Raw genomic sequence first — 20,497 nt, 5'->3', positions numbered from 1 at the left:
GAGGCTTAGAATTCAAGTGTCTTTTCCAAGGTCACAGAGGTGGGAAGGGCACAGATTAAAGTGAGGGGCTATCACACCAGAATCCATCACTGATGTCAAGGAAGTATCTTCTTTAGGGACCAAGAAATATAGTTTTTAGGACAGTGGTAGAATTCAATATCCTTATAGCTACTAGTCTAAACATCTGTCTACACTATAAGAGGAGCAAATTCTATATTAAGTGCAGTTACCGGGGGTAGATAACATAATGGTTATGCAAAGAGACTTTCATGCTTGAGGCTCCAAGGTCCCAGGTTCAATCCCCTGCACTGTAAGCCAGAGCTGAGCAGTGCTCTGGTAAAAACAAAAGGGGAGGTGGATCGGCTGGTAGCGCAGCAGGTTAAGCGCACGTGGTACAAAGTGCAAGGACTGGTGTGAGGACCCCGGTTCGAGCCCCTGGCTCCCCTCATGTAGGGGTCGCTTCACGGGTAGTGAAGCAGGTCTGCAGGTGTTTGTCTTTCTCTCCTCTCTGTCTCCCCTCCTCTCCCGGTTTCTCTCTGTCCTATCCAGCAGCAGCAGCAACAACAATGACAACAATAATAATAACAACAACAAGGGCAACAAAATGGGAAAAATGGCCTCCAGGAGCAGCCACCGAGCCCCAGAAATAACCCTGGAGACCAAAAAAAAAAAAAAAAAAGACCATAATGAAGTATCATCTTAATTCTGCATAGTTGGATCTGAAAAATCTTTGTATTTTATTTACTTGTTATTTATTGGGTAGGGATTGAGAGAAATTGAGAGGGAAGGGAAGACTAGAGGGAGGGAGAGGTAAAACACTCAAAGCACTGCTTCACTGCTCGCGCAACTTCCTCCCTGCAGGTGGGGACCAGGGGCTTAAACCTTGTATCGTGTGCACTCAACCAGGTGTACCACCACCTGGCCCCTCTGAAAAGTCCCCTTCAGGGAAGCTTTTAAGGGCTTATTTATCTAAGACTTTAGGCCTATGTAAGCAAAGTAAATAAATAGCAGAAAAAATGGAAGAGTCATGAAAACCAGCAGTGCAGACCAGGAATTGTTGAAATGTGAATGCTGATTACTAACCATAGGCTTTGAGGGGCCTTTCAGATCTGCTCTTCTGGAATCCAAGGACTGGCCTCAGTGTTTAATCAGGATTGTAAGATGTTTATCTAGAAGAAAGGTCCATTAATGTGGCTTCCTTGAGGTCTGTTCTGGGCTCGCAGTTCTTCAGAGGCCCAGGGAAATTCTGGGTCTGCAAATGTGGACATGCCAGCTGCCTCTAAGAGGGAGCAGTTCTCTTTCCTTTCTGCAGTACCCAGCAAGCCTCCAAGGTACAGATTAAATTCCATCCTGGCTGTGGAGCCCAGTGCCTGACAACCCTTGCCAGACCTGCAGAGGGAGTGTTGCCCTCGCCTATCTCTGGTTGAGCTTCTCCCAGAATGCATTCACTGTCTTGCTTCACTTGGTAGCTGAGTTTATATCATCTGTTTATTTGTGTGTTGGTTTTACTTAAGCTCTACAGCATTAGAATGATTGATGTTGCATTCATTGTAATTCCAGATGACAGAGATGGAAGGGTGAGAAGCCTGGGCCCCCTTCTGGAGTGTGTGGCTGAGCTGGCCTGGCCTGCAGGTGGTCTCCACGGGTACATGCTCTGCGGCCACAGGACCCCGAGGAGATTCAGCCACCTCAGCTGGATTAGGAGGAAACTGGAGACACCCTGAGTCACCAGGTTCGGGCTGTGTTCACTATTCATTGCAGTCTCTTTGCTGTGAGGCCTGCACATCTACATGTCAGTTGCTCTGGGATTGGGGTAAGGGAGCAAGGTGGTCTTGGAGCTCATAGCCAGTGCAGATCTTCCTTCCTTCCTTCCTTCCTTCCTTCCTTCCTTTCTTTCTTTCTTTCTTTCTTTCTTTCTTTCTTTCTTTCTTTCTTTCCCTCTCTCTCTTTATCTCTATCTCCCTTTCTCTTTATTTTTATTATTGGACAGAGATAAGAGATTGAGGGCAGGGGTTAGATAGCTTAATGGTTATACAAAGAGACTCATATCTAAGGCTTCAAAGTCCCAGGTTCAATCCCTTGCCATCATAAACCAGAGCTCATTAGTGCCCTGGGAGAGAGAGAAAAATTGAGAGTTGGGGGGGAGATAGAAAAGGAGAGAGACAGAGCAGCATCTGCAGCCCTACTTCAGTATTGGTGAAGCTTTCTCCCTGCAGGTGGGGACCAGGGGCTTGAACCTGGGCCCTTGTTCATAGTAGTATGTGCACACCATTGCTGGACTCCAGTATTTCTTTGGAAAAAAATTATTGTCACCAGCTTTATTGCTGAAACTGTTCATACAGTATGAATCCACTGCTCCCAGTGGCCATTTGTTTCCCTTTTCTTCTTGGGGCTGAGACAAAGAAATTGAGAGGGGATGGGGAAGCAACTGTGCTTCAACACTGGTGTACCCTCCTCCACTTGAACCCAGGTCCTTGTGTGTGGTGATGTGTGTACTTGGCCAGATGTGACACTGCCTGGCCCAAATATTTATTTGAGTTCCTGCTTTTAATTCTTTTGGTTATGTGCTCAGAAATGAGATTTCTAGACTATATGGCAATTCTTTTAATAGTTTTAACTTTTCTTTTTTTTTTAAATTTCCCCCCCTTTTGTTTATCGTTGCTGTTGTTATTATTATTGTTGTTATTGCTGTCATTGTTGTTAGTATTATTGTTTTTTTAAGTATTTTATTTTTTGCCTCCAGGGTTATTGCTGGGGCTCAGTGCCTGCACCATGAATCCATTGCTCCTGGAGGACATTTTTTCCCCCTTTTGCTGCCCTTGTTGTTGTAGCCTTGCTATGGTTATTATTGTTGTTGATCTCGTTTGTTGTTGGATAGGACAGAGAGAAATGGAGAGAGGAGGGGAAGACAGAGAGGGGGAGAGAAAGACACCTGCAGACCTGCTTCACCGCCTGTGAAGTGACTCCCCTGCAGGTGGGAAGCCGGGGGCTAGAACCAGGATCCTTCCACTGGTCCTTGCGCTTTGCGCCAGGTGCACCTAACCCGCTGCACTACCGCCCAGCCCCCTATTTATTTTATTTATGAGAGAGATACAGAGAGAGAAAGACACAGAGACAAACACCAGAGCACTGCTCAGCTCTGGCTTATGGTGGCACGGGGGATTGAACCTGGGACTTCGGAGCCTAAGACATGAGAGTCTCTTTGCATAACCATTATGCTATCTACCCCCGCCCAGTATTATTGTTGTTATTGCTGTCATTGTTGTTGGATAGGACAGAGAGAAATCGAGAGAGAAAGGAAAGACAGAGTGGAGGAGAGAAAGATAGACACCTGTAGACCTGCTTCACCGCCCGTGAACTGACCCTCCTGCAGGTGGGGAGCCGGGGGCTTGAACCAGGATCTTTAAGGCAGTCCTTGCGCTTTGCGCCATATGCGCTTAACCCACTGCGGCACCACCTGGTGCCCAGTTTTAACTTTTCTTATATGGTATAAGGTAAATTTGAAGCTGTAATGGGACATTGCCATTGCTATAGATGGGGAGGGTAGCTAGGAAGTAACCTGCATATTGTGACTGAAAAATGCCTGTTCTTGGAACTAAGACAGGCAGCCATCTCAGTGTAGAACAAGAAGAGCTTGTTGGACATAAGATGACCACTTCATGGGGCTGGGTGGTGATGTACCTGGTTTGCTCATGTGACAATGAACAAAGGCCCAGGTTCAAGCTCCCGGTCACTACCAGAAGGGGTAAACTTTGCAAGTGGTGTAGTGTTGCAGGTGTCTCTTTGTCTCTTTCCCTCTGTGTCACTCCCTTCCTTCTTGATTTCTGGCTGTCTCTATCCAATAAATAGAGATAACAAAAATTAAAATATATGTATTTATTTCCAGCCTAGGAGGTGGTGCACCAGGTTAAGTGTACACATTATCATGTGTGAGGACCTGGGTTCAAGACCCCATTCCTTACCTGCAGAGGGGAAGCTTCATAAGTGGTGAAGCAGGGCTGCAAGTGTCTCTCTAACTCTCCCTCCCCTTTCAATTTCTCTCTGTCCTACCAAATAAAAAAAGGAAAAAGAAGGAAAGGAAAGAACAAATTGCTCCTAGGAGCAGTGGATTTGTCATGCAAGTACCGAGCCCCAGTGACAACCCTTGTGGCTATGAAAAAAAAAATTATTTGGAAGAGAAGAAAGAAAAATCAGAGCATTGTACTGGCACATGCAAGCGTGGGGATTGAATTTAGGACCTCAATCAGGGGCTCGAACTGGGATCCTTATGTGGGTCCTTGTGCTTCACACCATGTGTGCTTAACCTGCTGTGCTACCACCTGGCCCCCCTCCATTTTTTTTTAAAGTTTTAAAATATTTTTATCTGTGGTCCAGGAGGTGGCACAGTGATAAAGCTTTGGACTCTCAGGCATGAGGTCCCGAGTTCGATCCCCAGAAGCACATGTGCCAGAGTGATGTCTGGTTCTTTCTCTCTCCTCCTGTCTTTCTCATAAATAAATAAAACCTTTAAATATATTTTTATTATTGGATAGACAGAGAGAAATTGAGAAGGGGAGGGGGAGATAGAGAGTGAGAGAAACAGAGAGATGCCTACAGCCCTGCTTCACCTCTCACGAAGCTTTCCTCCTGCAGGTGGGGAGCATGGGCTTGAACTTCAGTCCTTGTACACTGTAACATGTGCACTCAACCAGGTGTGCTACTGTCTGGCCTCCCTCCAGTATATATTTTTTTATCTTTATTTTTTTATTGGATAGAGACAGCCAGAAATCTAGAGGAAAGGGGGTGATAGACACCTGCAACGTGTCCACCACTTGCAGAGCTTTCCCTCTGCATTATAACAAGTGTGCTCAACCAGGTGTTTTCCCTAAATTTTTTTAGATGTCTTTTTAAATATTTATTTATTTATTTTCCCTTTTGTTGCCCTTGTTTTTTATTGTTGTTGTAGTTATTATTGTTGTTATTGATGTCGCCATTGTTAGATAGGACAGAGAGAAATGGAGAGAGGAGGGGAAGACAGAGAGGGGGAGAGAAAGATAGCTGCAGACCTGCTTCACCATCTGTGAAGCGACTTCCCTGCAGGTGGGGAGCCGGGGGCTCGAACTGGGATCCTTATGCCGGTCCTTGCACTTTGTGCCACCTGTGCTTAACCTGAGATGTTTTATTTATTTATTTAATGAAGGAGAAGCTGCTGCTCAGCTTTGGCTGTTGGTTGTGCTGGGGATTGAACCAGGGCCCTCAGAGCCTCAAGCAGGAAAGGTTTTTCTGCAGAATGCCTGTGCTGTCTCCCAACCTACACATACTGGCTTGTATTGTTGTGCTCTTCTGCTGGGCTATAGACTACTATGATTATGGAGGCTTCCCAGACTAGCAGACCATCTGGGCCACCAGCAAAGCCTCCCTTTCCTCACTGTGGCACTTTGTTGCCTGGAGAGAGTGTCTGACACCACCTCCCCCCCCCAGCCCAGGGGCACATCCCAAGACCTCTCCCCACTGCCTGGGCTAGTAGGGTCCATGCTGGTAACTGCACTTCTGGCACATGCCAGAAGACACCTTCCCAGGACACCTTCCCCAGCACTGGTCAGTTTGCTCAGTGGTGACAGAGCTCAGGAAGCTGTTTACTCACTGGATCATCAGCTTATTACAAGAGCAGGTATTCAGGAGCAGCCAGACAGAAGAGAGTCATGGGACAAAATATGGGGAGCCATCACAGAGCTCACACGCCCCATCTAGGGTGGGCACTTCCCACAAACTTCCATGTGCCTGGGATCTCTGGCAAGCCCCCTTGGGTTATATGTAGACTTGGCATATAGTATGGTAGATTCATGCCCCTTGCCCTTGAGCTTCAATTCCACTCCCTTCCTGTGGAGACCTTTCCCTCAGCTGTTAGTCCCCTGTGAGTGCTATCTCTGATATCACCCCATTGGCAGAACAAGAGAGACCTGTAAATTCCACCCCTAGAAAATGTCCTGGCTTGGGAACCCATCAACCAGGAACTTCGGTTGGAGACCAGATAAGTGTGTTAAGTGTATTGTGGTCATCTGAGTGACCACCTATATGTATTTCCTACAAATTGAATAGCATAACCTAAAACTAATATGTCAATTGCATTTCCCCTCTTAAATATATATATTATGGATAGAGACAGTAAACTTGAGAAGGGAGGTGAGACAGTGAGGGAGAGAGAGACACCTGTAGCCCTGCTTCACCACTCATGAAGTCAGAACTGAGCAGTGCTCTGGTAAGAAAACAGTTGAAAATCAAAATTAAAAACAATGCTTTCTTTTCATTTACCTATTCTTCAGAAATGTGATTATTAGGATTCTGCCACTTTAACATGCTATTTTTCTTTTGCTGGTTATTTTCAGTCCTCTCTATCCTTGTGTATATCATACTCTGGTGAACTTATCTTTTTTCACAGATTTTTCTTTTTTTTAAAGAAATATTTATTTCCTTTTTGTTGCCTTTGTTCTATTGTTGTTGTTGTTATTATTATTCTTGTTATTGATGTCATTGTTGTTGGATAGGACAGAGAGAAATGGAGAGAGGAGGGGAAGAGAAAGATAAGACACCTGCAGACCTGCTTCACAGCTTGTGAAGTGACTCCCCTGCAGGTGGGGAGCCGAGCTAGAAAGGATCCTTACGCTGGTCCTTGCACTTTGCGCCAGTGCGCTTAACTCGCTAAACTACCACCCAGCTCCCCAGATTTTTCTTTAAACGTGAGAAATTTCTAGGGGCCAGGTAGGTGGCACACCCAGTTGAGCGCACATAGTACTAAGCGCAAAGAATCACGTGAGGATCTGGGTTTAAGCCCTTGGTCCCTACCTATAGCAGGGATTCTTCATAAGTGGTGAAGCAGGTCTGCAGGTGTTTCTCTTTCTCTCCGCCATATTCTCTCAATTTCTCTCTGTCTTATTTAATATCAACAAAAAGATCTAGAGGGAATATATATATATATGGTAAGAAAATATTTTATAGTTTCTTAATTGCAGACAAAATATGCTCTGGAAATACTTACCAGTTGTAACATCCTCCAAAAATGTCTGAGTTTTATAATAGTAACATTTTATAAAAGTATCAGCTCAGAAGATTTTTATTCTTGATGACTTGACAGTCAGAAACACTATTTCTTTGTTTTATTTTAAGATAGTATTTCTTTGTTTCATTTATTTAAAACCTTCTTTTCTTTGTTTTATCTTAACAAGGGAGAGACAGGGAGAGGGAGAGGGAGAGGGAGAGGGAGAGGGAGAGGGAGAGGGAGAGGGAGAGGGAGAGGGAGAGAGAGAGAGACTGGAAAGTGAGAGAGAGAAAGACCACAGACCTGCTCACCTCTAGCTGATGGTGGTGCAGGAGATTGAACCTGAGAGCTTAAGGCTCTCTGGCATGGATATCTTCTGTATAACCACTACTCTGTCTCCCCCAAACCTTTCTTTGTTTTAAACTGAACATTTTTTGATACCTTTTTATCATATATTTTCACTGTGATTTGTTTAATGTTATATGTTTTTGTTGGAATCTTTTATTTATTTATTTATATTATTATTGCCTCCAGGATTATCGAAGGGGTTGGGGTCTGTATGATGAACTCACTGCTCCTGCAGGCCATTCCACCCCCTTCCCTCTGTTTTTTTTCCTTTCTTTTTTTTTTTAAAGATTTTTAAAAAAAATTATTTATTTATTTTCCCTTTTGTTGCCCTTGTCTTTTTTAATTGTTGTTGTAGTTATTATTGTTGTTGTTATTGATGTGGTTGTTATTGGATAGGAGAGAGAGAAATGGAAAGAGGAGGGGAAGACAGGGGGGGAGAGAAAGACACCTGTAGACCTGCTTCACCGCCTGTGAAGCGACTCCGCTGCAGGTGGGGAGCCGAACCCGGATCCTTGCGCCGGTCCTTGCGCTTTGCGCCACCTGCGCTTAACCCACTGCGCTACCGCCCGACTCCCTCCTTTCTTTTTTCTTCACCTGCGCTTGACCTGCTGCGCTACACCCGACTCCCTGGAATCTGCTTTTTTAAAAAAAATATTTTATTTATTTATTTATTTATTTATTTATTTCCTTTTGTTGCCCTTGTTGTTTTATTGTTGTAGTTATTATTGTTGTTATTGATGTTGTTGGATAGGACAGAGAGAAATGGAGAGAGGATGGGAAGACAGAGAGGGGGAGAGAAAGACACCTGCAGACTTTCTTCACCGCCTGTGAAGAGACTCCCCTGCAGGTGGGGAGCCGGGGGCTCGAACTGGACTCCTTACGCTTGTCCTTGTGCTTCGCGCCACATGCGCTTAACCCACTGTGCTACCGCCCGGCTCCCTGGAATCTACTTTTTAAAAAACAAAACAAAACAAAAAATTAATTAATTAATTAATTTATTTATTTATTTATTCCCTTTTGTTGCCCTTGTTGTTTTAATGCTGTAGTTACTGATGTTGTCGTGGCTCAAATGATGGGGGCTCAAACCGGATCCATATACTGGTCCTAGTGCTTTGCGCCATGTGTGCTTAACCCTCTGTGCTACCGCCCAACTCCCTGTAATCTACTTTTTTTTTATATTTCTGTTTTTTATTTTTTTATTATTTATTTATTTAAGAAAGGAGACATTAACAAAACCGTAGGATAGGAGGGGTACAACTGTACACAATTCCCACCACCAGATCTCCATATCCCATCCCCTCCCCTGATAGCTTTCCCATTCTCTAGCCCTCTGGGAGTATGAACCCAGGGTTGTTTCGTTGTGGGTTGCAGAAGGTGGAAGGTCTGGCTTCTGTAATTGCTTCCCCGCTGAACATGGGCATTGACTGGTGATACATACTCCCAGTCTGCCTCTCTCTTTCCCTAGTACGGTGGGTCTGTGGGGAAGCGGAGCTCTAGGACATATTGGTGGGGTCTTCAGTCCAGGGAAGTCTGGTTGGCATCCTGCTGGCCTCTGGAACCTGGTGGCTGAAAAGAGAGTTAACATACAAAGCCAAACAAATTGTTGACCAATCATGGACCTAAAGGCTGGAATAGTGCAGATGAAGTGTTGGGGGGGTACTCACTGCAGACTCTTGTGTACTTCTGCTTTCAGGTGTATATTTTTCCCTGGTTTATGGACACGTGTGAACATATGCTCTATCTCAGGGGACCTGGTCTATATCTAGGTTTTGGGACTTTGTTAGGAAGTGAACCACCTGGAATGGGATTAGAGAATACTATGAAGGGAAAGGTCTCACCTGAGTAATGAAGCTGAAGGGTTGTCATTCCACACCTGAAGTCTCTGTACACAGTCTAAAGTGAAGCATCCTGGGGTGGCACTTGTGTTGATTAGGTTGCTATTGGCGGGTGCAATATTATTTGATATGCATCGAGAGAAGCATGCAGGAAAGTGTGCCCCACCCTAAGGTTCCAGGACTGGGGGAAATATAGGCTCTGTAGTGGAAATGTGTCTTAGGGTTCAAGAAGACAATGGATAGTTATTGTTATCATCACATTGTTTGGTAATTGGGTTAATTTTGAAAAGTCCCTTTGCTGTATAATACCCAGCATCTTGTATATAGCTGTGCCACCGGTTGCTTCTGTTTTACCTGGTCTAGGCTTTTGAGACAGTCCACATATCAAAGACTCAGCCTATGTATTAAAAAGACTCAGTGTTATTATTTTTTTTATTTCTTTATTGGGGAATTAATGTTTTACATTCAACAGTAAATACAATAGTTTGTACATGCATAACATTCCCCAGTTTCCCATTTAACAGTACAACCCCCACTAGGTCATTTATCATCCTTCCTGGACCTGTATTCTCCCCACCCACCCACCCCAGAGTCTTTTACTTGGGTGCAATACACCAATTCCCTTTCAGGTTCTACTTGTGTTTTCTTTTCTGATCTTGTTTTTCAATTTCTGCCTGAGAGTGAGATCATCCCATATTCATCCTTCTGTTTCTGACTTATTTCACTCGACATGATTTTTTCAAGGACCATCCAAGATTGGCTGAAAACGGTGAGGTCACCATTTTTTACAGCTGAGTAGTATTCCATTGTGTATATAGACCACAACTTGCTCAGCCACTCATCTGTTGTTGGACACCTGGGTTGCTTCCAGGTTTTGGCTATTACAAATTGTGCTGCCAAGAACATATGTGTACACAGATCTTTTTGGATGGATATGTTGGGTTCCTTAGGATATATCCCCAGGAGAGGAATTGCAGGGTCATAGGGTAGGTCCATGTCTAGCCTTCTGAGAGTTCTCTAGACTGTTCTCCACAGAGGTTGGACCAATTGACATTCCCACCAGCAGTGCAGAAGGGTTCCTTTGACCCTCTCCAGCATTTGCTGCTGTTACCTTTTCTGATGTATGACATTCTCACAGGAGTGAAGTGGTATGTCATTGTTGTCTTGATTTGCATTTCTCTGACAATCAGAGACTTGGAGCATTTTTTCATGTGTTTCTCGGCCTTTTGGATCTCTTCTGTGGTGAATATTCTGTCTATGTCCTCCCCCCATTTTTGGATGGGGTTATTTGTTGTCTTGTTGTTGAGTCTGGCAAGCTCTTTATATGCTGGTTATTAAACTCTTATCTGATGTATGGCATGTAAAGATCTTCTCCCATTCTGTGAGGGGTCTCTTGGTTTGGGTAGTGGTTTCTTTTGCTGTGAAGAAGCTTTTTAATTTGATGTAGTCCCATAGGTTTATACTTGCCTTAATCTTCTTTGTAATTGGATTCATTTCATTGAAGATGTCTTTGAAATTTATGCAGGAAAAAGTTCTGCCAATATTTTCTTCTAAGTATCTGATAGTTTGTGGCCTAATATCCAAGTTCTTGATCCACTGATCCACTTAGAATTTACTTTTGTATTTGGTGAAATACAGTGGTTCAGTTTCATTCTTCTGCATGTTTCAACCCATTGTTTCCAACACCATTTGTTGAAGAGACTCTGCTTTCCCCATGTAATAGTCTGGGCCCCTTTGTCAAAGATTAGATGTCCATAGGTGTGGGTCAGTCTGTGTTTTAAAAAGTTCGAGACATACAATAAATTTTTCCCCTCTCATATTAATTAGTGATTTATATGACTACACTTTGATAAGAGTGTACATAAACACCATTCCCACCACCAAAAGACTGTGTCCCATTCTACCTCCTCCCCACCCCCTCCACCCCCGCTGCCTGGGGAAGCCGAATATCCACCCTTTCCCTCACCGCAGGGTTTTTATTTTGGTGCCCTACCCTCAATTTAGTCAGCTCCTGCTTTTAGTTTCCCTTTCTGTTCTTCTTTCTCAACTTCTGTTGATGAGTGGGATCATCCCATATTCATCTTTATATTTCTGACTTAGCTCACTTAACATAATTCCTTCTAGCTCCATCCAAGATGGGTCAGAGAGGGTGGGTTCATTGTTCTTAATAGCTGTATAGTATTCCATTGTGTATATATACCACAGCTTTCTCAGCCACTCATCTGTTGTTGGGCACCTGGGTTGCTTGCAGGTTTTAGCTATTATGAATTGTGCTGCTATGAACATAGGAGTATACATATCTTTTTGATTGGGCATTATGGAATCCTTGGAGGTATATCCCCAGGAGAGGAATTACTGGGTCATATGGAAGGTCCATGTGTAGCCTTGTGAGAGTTCTCCAGATTGCTCTCCAGAGAGGCTGGACCAATTTACATTTTCACCAGCAGTGCAGAAGGGTTCTTCTGTCCCCACAGCCTCTCCAGCATTTGTTGCTGCTGTCCTTTTTGATGTATGCCATTCTCACAGGAGTGAGGTGATATCTCAGTGTTGTCTTTATTTGCATTTCTCTGACAATCAGCGACCTGGAGCAGTTTTTCATATGCTTGTTAGCCTTTTGAATCTCCTCTGAAGTGAATGTTTTGTTCATATCCTCTGCCCATTTTTGGATGGGGTCATTTGCTTTTTTTTGGTGCTAAGTTTGCTGAGCTCTTTGTATATTTTGGTGATTAGTCTCTTGTCTGATGTATGGCATGTGAAGATCTTCTCCCATTCTGTGAGGTGTCCCTATGTTTGTGTGATACTTTCTTTGGCTGTGCAGAAGCTTTTCAATTTGATGTAGTCTCATTGGCTTGTTTCTGCTTTAGTCTTCCTTGCTGTTGGGTTTGTTTCATCAAATATGTCCTTGAGGTTTAGGTGGGAAAGTGTTCCATCAATGTTTTCCTCTAAGTATTTGATAGTTTCTGGTCTAATATCCAGGTCCTTCATCTACTTGGAGTTGATTTTTGTTTCTGGTGAGAGAAGGTGGTTCAGTTTCATTCTTCTGCATGTTTCAATCCACATGCGCTTAACCCACTGCGCTACTGCCCGACTCCCTGGAATCTACTTTTTAAAAAAAATTATCAACATCGTAAGTTAAACTTAGTAAAATTATTGCTACTTGCTTTAGCATTAGCAAATACTTATATTTGTAAGGAAAAACTTTCTTAGAGAAAGACTAGAGAGTTAGATAGCATAATGGTTATGCAAAGAGACCCTAATGCCTAAAACTCCGACGTCCCAGGTTCAATCCCCTGCATCACGATAAGCTTTGCGCCACGTGTGCTTAACCTACTGTGCTACCGCCCGACTCCCAGTAAAAGGTTTTATGATTCTAGTTCTCTTTACACTTTCCCCCCCTGGGTTGTTCTATAGGAAATGTATATATGTTTTTGTTTTTCCAGGAGGAAGCATTTCAGCTCTTGTGAAAGGTGAGTCTCTGCTGTCATGTTTCTGTTTGTCCTCCCACCTCACTGAAACCTTATGGACCTTATGTCTCTCTCCACTCCGCTCTGCCTGGTTCCGGCAAGCCTGGGGACAGAGGAAGGCTGTGTCAGGGGCTCTACTAAGTGAAACTGTTTTCTTTCCCCCTTGGCATATACAGCCTGCTATGGGATGGACGGAGAAGAGAACCATTATGTGTCGAAGCTCCGGGAGGTCTACAATAGCTGTGACACCACTGGGACAGGCTTCCTTGACCAGGAGGAGCTGACCCGGCTCTGCCTTAAGCTTCACCTGGAAAAGCAGCTGCCTCTCCTTCTGCAGACACTTCTCGGCAATGACCACTTTGCCAGGGTGGGTATCTGACTTGGTTCTCAAGAAGGAAATCCCAGAGCACTAGCTGGCTGTCAGCATTTGAGAAGCATCATTGATTAAACAGACTTGGCAAAGGAGAAGTTATTAGGAATTGGGTGCTCTTTCTCCTTCTCTGGCACTCCTCTAATATAGAAATAGGGTGCTTAATATTACTTTTTTTCAAGCATGGTAACTTCCAGGAGGCTTGTTTTGTATTTTCCAGGAAGAGGTTGTGATGGGGTTGGTGTGGGTGGGTGGCAGTTGGCTCACACAAACACCGCCAATACCCCGGCAGAGCATTCACAGACCTGAAGGACAGGGTGTCACAGGAAGTCATTCAGCTTCACAAAAGATTTGGATCTACTGTTATAGGAACAAAGGACTCCTCTGCTGTGTGGTGTCCTGTGATTCACCTAGGCCAGAGCTGGAGAGTGCACTCAGTTCTTTTCTTCAGGAAATTACAGGTCATCTTTTGGGTTGTTGGAAAAGTCTTAACACATCTTGCATAGGAAAACAAATAAATACAGGATGACTTTTTTTTTTTTTTGCCTCTAGGTTTATCACTGGGGCTCACTATGAATCCACTGCTCCTGGAGGCCGTTTTTTCCCATTTTGATGCCATTGTTGTTGTTATTGTTCCCATTGCTGTTATGGTTGGACAGGATAGAGAGAAATCGAGAGAGGAGGGGAAGACAGAGGGAGAGAGAAAGATAGACACCTGTAGACCTGCTTCACTGCCTGTGAAACGACCCACCTGAGAGTGGGGAGCTGGGGGGCTTGAACTGGGATCCTTTCACCAGTTGGTGCACTTCGTGCCATGTGTGCTTAACCTGCTACTTTACTGCCCAGCCCTCTACCATGACTTTTTGACGGCCCAGTATGAGGGTAGGAACCTTTTTTTCTTCCAGAGGTCATTTGGATGTTTATAATATCAGTCATGGGCCATTAAACAATTGTCAACTTAACAATTAACTCTTAAAGTTGCTATGAAAAAAAAACTAGATTCCTTGAATTAAATCCTGCCTGTGGTTGCGTTGGCAGAATCAGACCAATTAATTTTGTGGGCTCTACATGGCCTATAGGCTACATATTAACCACCACTGATCTAGAACCTCGACCATAGTGTATTTTCCTTTTTTTATTTTTTTTAATTTTTAATTTATTTATTTCAAAAAGGAGACATTAACAAAACCATAGGATAAGAGGGGTACAACTCCACACAATTCCTACCACGAGATCTCCATATCCCATCCCCTCCCCAGATAGCTTTCCTATTCTTTATCCCTCTGGGAGTATGGACCCAAGATCTTTGTGGGATGCAGAAGGTGGGAGGTCTGGCTTCTGTAATTGCTTCCCCGCTGAACATGGGTGTTGACAGGTTGATCCATACTCTCAGCCTGCCTCTCTCTTTCCCTAGTAGGGTGGGGCTCTGGGGAAGCAGAGCTCCAGGACACATCAGTGGGGTCTTCAGTCCAGGGAAATCTGGTCAGCATCATGCTAGGATCTGGAACCTAGTGGCTGAAAAGAGAGTTAACATACAAAGCCAAACAGATTGTTGAACAATCATGAACCTAAAGGCTGGAATAGTGCAGATGAAGTGTTGGGGGTCCTCCATTTTGTAGATAGCTAGTAGGCATATTTTAGTTATATTTCAAAGAGCCTGTAGCTATACTAGTTTTTTTTTTTTTTTTTTTCTTTCTCTGAGCCTGAAGATGCAGGTAGATCCAAGTTATTGTCTGGGGAGATGTTGTCATGGCTGGAAAAGGGACAGAAAGCTGGATCAGGGAAGAGAGTAGCTCCCTAATATGGGAAAGGTGTATAAATAATGTTGACTGTAAACCCCTTCGATTTGATTTGGTCTGGGGCCCATATTCAGCTTAAGAGGCTATGTGACCTCTACATCCCTGTAGATCTGAGCTCACATTCTGTGGTCATGAGTAGGAACATTCCAAGCTGCCCCAATATTGACCCATCTTCCTCAGGTATAGCACAGAGTATGTTGTCCATCCTTCCTTCAGAGGATGGAACATTCTCTACCATTGTTGATCCAAGTTAAGGGCAAGGCCCTATGGGGGCCCACAAAGGGGTCTTTTTTGTTGTTCCTGGTAGAGATGACCGGTAACAATGGAGAGAGGGATTTTTTTCGAGGTCTAGGCCCATCATCTGTTTGGGAATCTCAGGACTCCCCGAATAGGGCCCCAGCTGATGGGGTGGCCTGATAGTGACTGAAGAGTCTTCATTAAAGTATGCCAGTCTCTTGCCCTTATTCAGCTTTTGCAGTCCTTGCTTTGCTAAGGTTAGCTTTGGAGTGAGTGAGAGAACTGTAATAGGAAGTAGGTGAGGAGAGTATCTAAGTCTAATTAGATACTATTTCATTAGGAACTTTATACTGACTCACTGCAGACTATTGTGTATTTTTGCTTTCAGGTACATATTTTGCCCTAGTTTATGGATAGGTGAACATATGCTTTATCTCACAGGACCTGGTCTATATCTAGGTTTTGGGACTTTGTTAGGAAGTGAACTGCCAGGAATGGAATTAGAGAATACTATGAAAGGAAATGTCTCACCCGAGTAATGAAGCTGAAGGGTTGTCATTCCACACCTGAAGTCTCTGTACACAGTCGGAAGTGAAGTATGCTGAGGTTGGGACACATTGAGTTGATTAGGTTGGGACTGGCAAATGCAATATTATTTGGTATGAATTGAGAGAAGCATGCAGGAAAGTGAGCCCCACTCTAAGCTTCCAGGACTGGGGGAAATATAGGCTGTATAGTGGAAATGTAAGGTTCCTGCTGTCTTAGGGTTCAAGAAGACAATAGATAGTTATTGTTATAATCACATTATTTGGTAATTGGGTTAACTTTGAAAAATACCTTTGTTAGGATTTTCTGTATAATACCCAGTATCACCATAATTTATATCCTTTGACATTATTTTATATAGCTGTGCCACCAATTGCTTTTATTCTCCCTGGTCTAGGCTTTTTTTTTTATTGTTTTATTATTCTTTTTAATTGGGGAATTAATGTTTTACATTCCACAGTAAGTACAATAGTTTGTACATGCATAACATTCCCCAGTTTCCCATATAACAATACAACCCCCACTAGGTCCTCTGAATCCTTCCTGGACCTGTATTCTCCCCACCCACCCACCCCAGAGTCTTTTACTTGGGTGCAATATGCCAATTCCATTTCAGGTTCTGCTTGTGTTTTCTTTTCTGATCTTGTTTTTCAACTTCTACCTGAGAGTGAGATCATCCCATATTCATCCTTCTGTTTCTGACTTATTTCACTCGACATGATTTTTTCAAGGACCATCCAAGATTGGCTGAAAACGGTGAAGTCACCATTTTTTACAGCTGAGTAGCATTCCATTGTGTATATAGATCACAACTTGCTCAGCCACTCATTTGTTGTTGGACACCTGGGTTGCTTCCAGGTTTTGGCTATTACAAATTGTGCTGCCAAGAACATATGTGTACACAGATCTTTTTGGATGGATGTGTTGGGTTCCTTAGGATATATCCCCAGGAGAGGAATTGCAGGGTCATAGGGTAGGTCCATGTCTAGCCTTCTGAGAGTTCTCTAGACTGTTCTCCACAGAGGTTGGACCAATTGACATTCCCACCAGCAGTGCAGGAGGGTTCCTTTGACCCCACACCCTCTCCAGCATTTGCTGCTGTTACCTTTTCTGATGTATGACATTCTCACAGGAGTGAAGTGGTATGTCATTGTTGTCTTGATTTGCATTTCTCTGACAATCAGAGACTTGGAGCATTTTTTCATGTGTTTCTCGGCCTTTTGGATCTCTTCTGTGGTGAATATTCTGTCTATATTCTCCCCCCATTTTTGGATGGGGTTATTTGTTGTCTTGTGGTTGAGTTTGGCAAGCTCTTTATATGCTGGTTATTAAACTCTTGTCTGATGTATGCCATGTAAAGATCTTCTCCCATTCTGTGAGGGGTCTCTTGATTTGTGTAGTGGTTTCTTTTGCTTTGAAGAAGCTTTTTAATTTGATGTAGTCCCATAGGTTTATACTTGCCTTAATCTTCTTTGTAATTGGATTCATTTCATTGAAGATGTCTTTAAAATTTATGAGGAAAATAGTTCTGCCAATATTTTCTTCTAAGTATCTGATAGTTTGTGGCCTAACATCCAAGTCCTTGATCCACTTAGAATTTACTTTTGTATTTGGTGAAATACAGTGGTTCAGTTTCATTCTTCTGCATGTTTCAACCCATTGTTTCCAACACCATTTGTTGAAGAGACTATGCTTTCCCCATTTAATAGTCTGAGCCCCTTTGTCAAAGATTATATGTCCATAGGTGTGGGGGCTCACTTCTGGGCTCTCAATTCTATTCCACTGGTGAGTGTGTCTATTCATGTTCCAGTACCAAGCAGTTTTGATGACAATGACCCTATAATACAATTTGGGATCTGGGAGTGTGATGCCTCCAGTTCTGTTCTTTTTTCTCAAGATTGTTTTGGCAATTCTCAGTCTTTTCTGGTTCCAGATAAACATTTGTAGCATTCGTTCTATTATCCTAAAAAATGTGTTTGGGATCTTGATGGGGATTGCATTAAATTTGTAGATGGCTCTGGGTAGTATATTCATTTTGATATTAATTCTACCAACCCATGAACATGGAATATCTTTCCACTTCTTTGTGTCTTTTTCAATTTCTTTGAGTAGTGACTCATAATTTTCAGTATACAAGTCTTTCACTTCTTTGGTTAGGTTTACTCCTAGATATTTTATTGTTTTTGTTGCTATAGTAAAAGGAATTGATTTCTGGATTTCAATTTCTTCTAACTTAGTGTTTGCATAGAGGAATGCCACTGACTTTTGAATGTTAATTTTGTAGCCTGACACCTTACTGTATTGCCTGATGATTTCCAAAAGCCTCTTGCTGGATTCTTTAGGTTTTTCTGTGTATGCTATCATGTCATCTGCAAATAGGGAGAGTTTGACTTCTTCTCTTCCAATCTGTATGCCTTTAATTCCTTGCTCCTGCCTGATTGCTATGGCAAGAACTTCCAACACTATGTTGAATAGTAATGGTGATAGTGGGCAGCCCTGTCTAGTACCTGATCTGAGGGGAAATGCTTCCAGTTTTTCACCATTGAGTATGATGCTGTTTGTAGGTTTGCTATATATAGACTCCACTATCTTGAGGAATTTTCCATCTATTCCCATTTTTTTATAGTGTTTTGGTCATAAATGGATGTTGTGTTTTGTCAAAGGCTTTCTCTGCATCTATTGATATGACCATGTGGTTTTTGGTTTTGCTTTTATTGATGTGGTGGATCACATTGATTGATTTATGTATATTAAACCAACTTTGCATGCCTGGGATAAACCCCACTTGGTTATGATGAACAATCTTTTTAATATACTGCTGTATCCGGTTGGCTAGAATTTTGTTCAGTATTTTCGCATCTATATTCATCAGAGATATTGGTCTCTAATTTTCTTTTTTGGTTGTGTCCCTGTCTGCTTTTGGTATCAGGGTGATGTTGGCTTCATAGAAGCTGGCAGGGAGTATTCCAGTGTCTTCAATCTCCTGGAAGACTCTTAAAAGTAGAGGTATTAGTTCTTCTTTGAAGGCTTTGTAGAATTCATTTGTAAAACCATCTGGTCCAGGACTTTTATTTTTGGGGAGATTTTTGATAACTGTTTCAATTTCATTAGCTGTGATGGGCCTGTTCATGGTATCCACTTCCTCTTGACTTAGTTTTGGAAGTTGGTGGGTATCTAGGAAATCGTCCATTTCTTCCAGGTTCTCTAGCTTGGTGGCATATAGTTGTTCATAGAAGCCTCGCATGATATGTTGAATTTCTGCGGTGTCTGTTGTGATATCTCCTCTTTCATTTAGTATTCAATTTATTTGGGTCTTCCCCCTTTTTTGTTTTGTGAGTCTGGCTGAAGTTTTATCAATTTTGTTCACTCTTTCAAAGAACCAACATTTACTTTCGTTGATCTTTTGTATGGTTTTCTTATCTTATTCTCTGTTATTTATTTCTGCCCTAACTTTAGTGATTTCTGTCCTTTTGGTTGCTTTAGAGTTCCTTTGTTCTTCTATTTCTAGGTTTTAAGATGTGCAATCAGGCTGTTTCTTTGTGCTTTTTCTTGTTTCCTAATGTGTGCTTGTATAGCTATGAACTTCCCTCTTAGTACTACCTTAGCTGTGTCCCAAATATTTTGATAGCTTGTGTCTTCATTTTTATTGAAGTCTCAAAACATTTTGATTTCTTCCTTGATTTCCTCTTTGACCCAGAGGTTGTTAAGAAGTGTACTGTTGAGCTTCCACATTTTCGGACTATCACTAATCTTTTGTTGATTGTTAAGTGTTAGTTTCACTCCACTGTGGTCTTAGAAGATGCTTGGGATGATTTCAATGCTCTTGAATTGGCTGATGCTGTCTTTGTGGCCTAACATATGGTCTATCCTTGAGAATGATCCATGTGGATTTGAGTAAAATGTGTATTCCAGTTTCTTGGGATGAATGACTCTGAAAATGTCCAATAGTTCTAATTTATCTATCTCTTCATTTAGCTCCCTTATGTCTTTATTGATTTTCTGCCTGGATGATCTGTCAAGTTGAGACAGTGGGGTGTTGAAGTCCCTACTATGACTGTGTTGCTGTTAATATATTGCTGTAGCTCTTTCAGTAGATGTTTGATGTATTTAGATGGCTTCTCATTGGGTGCATAGATGTTAATAATTGTTAAGTCTTCTGATCCTCGGATCTAGGCTTTTGAGAGAGTCAATATATCAAAGACTCAGCCTGTGTATTAAAAAGGCTCAGTCTGTGCTTTAAAAAGTTTAAGAGGGTTGTTCGGCGGTTGCACAGCGGGTTAAGCGCACATGGCACAAAGCGTAGGTACTGGCATAAGGATCCCGGTTCGAGCCCCCGCTCCCCACCTGCAGGGGAGTCACTTCACAGGCAGTAAAGTAGGTCTGCAGGTCTCTATCTTTCTCTCCCCCTCTCTGTCTTTCCTTCCTCTCTCCATTTCTCTCTATCCTATCCAACAATGACATCAACAATAATAACTACAACAATAATAAAAACAAGGACAACAAAAAGGAAATAAATAAATAAATATTTTTTAAAAAGTTTAAGACATACAATCAATTTTTTTCCTCTCATATTAATTAAGTAGTGATTTGTATGACTCCAAATTAATAGGAGTGGGTGTATATAAACATCATTCCCACCCCTGGGAGATGAGAAAGTATACCCATGTGTTAACAGCAGTATTATAAACCACCCACTACCCCCTCCCCTGAAAAATGATATAAATAAATAAATAAGGAAAAATTCCCCCCAAAGCATTAAAAACATTCTTTGTGTCACATGAATTTTGAAAAGTGGTTCCTTCAAGGTGTAAGTCCTTCCAGAAATTTATCTTAATGTTTATGGGGAGAAACATTAGGAATAGAGACAGACACCCACAAACGAT

General features: G+C 42.5%; 1 protein-coding gene across 1 annotated transcript in view; it reads left to right on the top strand.

Moving 5' to 3' along the window:
* Nucleotides 1–20,497, top strand: part of NINL (ninein like) — a 90,789-nt gene that overhangs the window by 31,237 nt on the left and 39,055 nt on the right. Inside the window, exons 3-5 of the mRNA XM_060192500.1 lie at nucleotides 1,561–1,732; nucleotides 12,639–12,665; nucleotides 12,839–13,029. Of these exons, the coding sequence (XP_060048483.1) occupies nucleotides 12,850–13,029 (180 nt within the window). The 5' untranslated portion in view covers nucleotides 1,561–1,732; nucleotides 12,639–12,665; nucleotides 12,839–12,849. The remainder of the gene's footprint in view (nucleotides 1–1,560; nucleotides 1,733–12,638; nucleotides 12,666–12,838; nucleotides 13,030–20,497) is intronic.

This window comes from Erinaceus europaeus, chromosome 1 (genome assembly GCF_950295315.1).
Source record: "Erinaceus europaeus chromosome 1, mEriEur2.1, whole genome shotgun sequence".
NCBI classification, from domain to species: domain Eukaryota; kingdom Metazoa; phylum Chordata; class Mammalia; order Eulipotyphla; family Erinaceidae; genus Erinaceus; species Erinaceus europaeus.
This window is presented reverse-complemented; position numbering and strand designations above follow the sequence as displayed.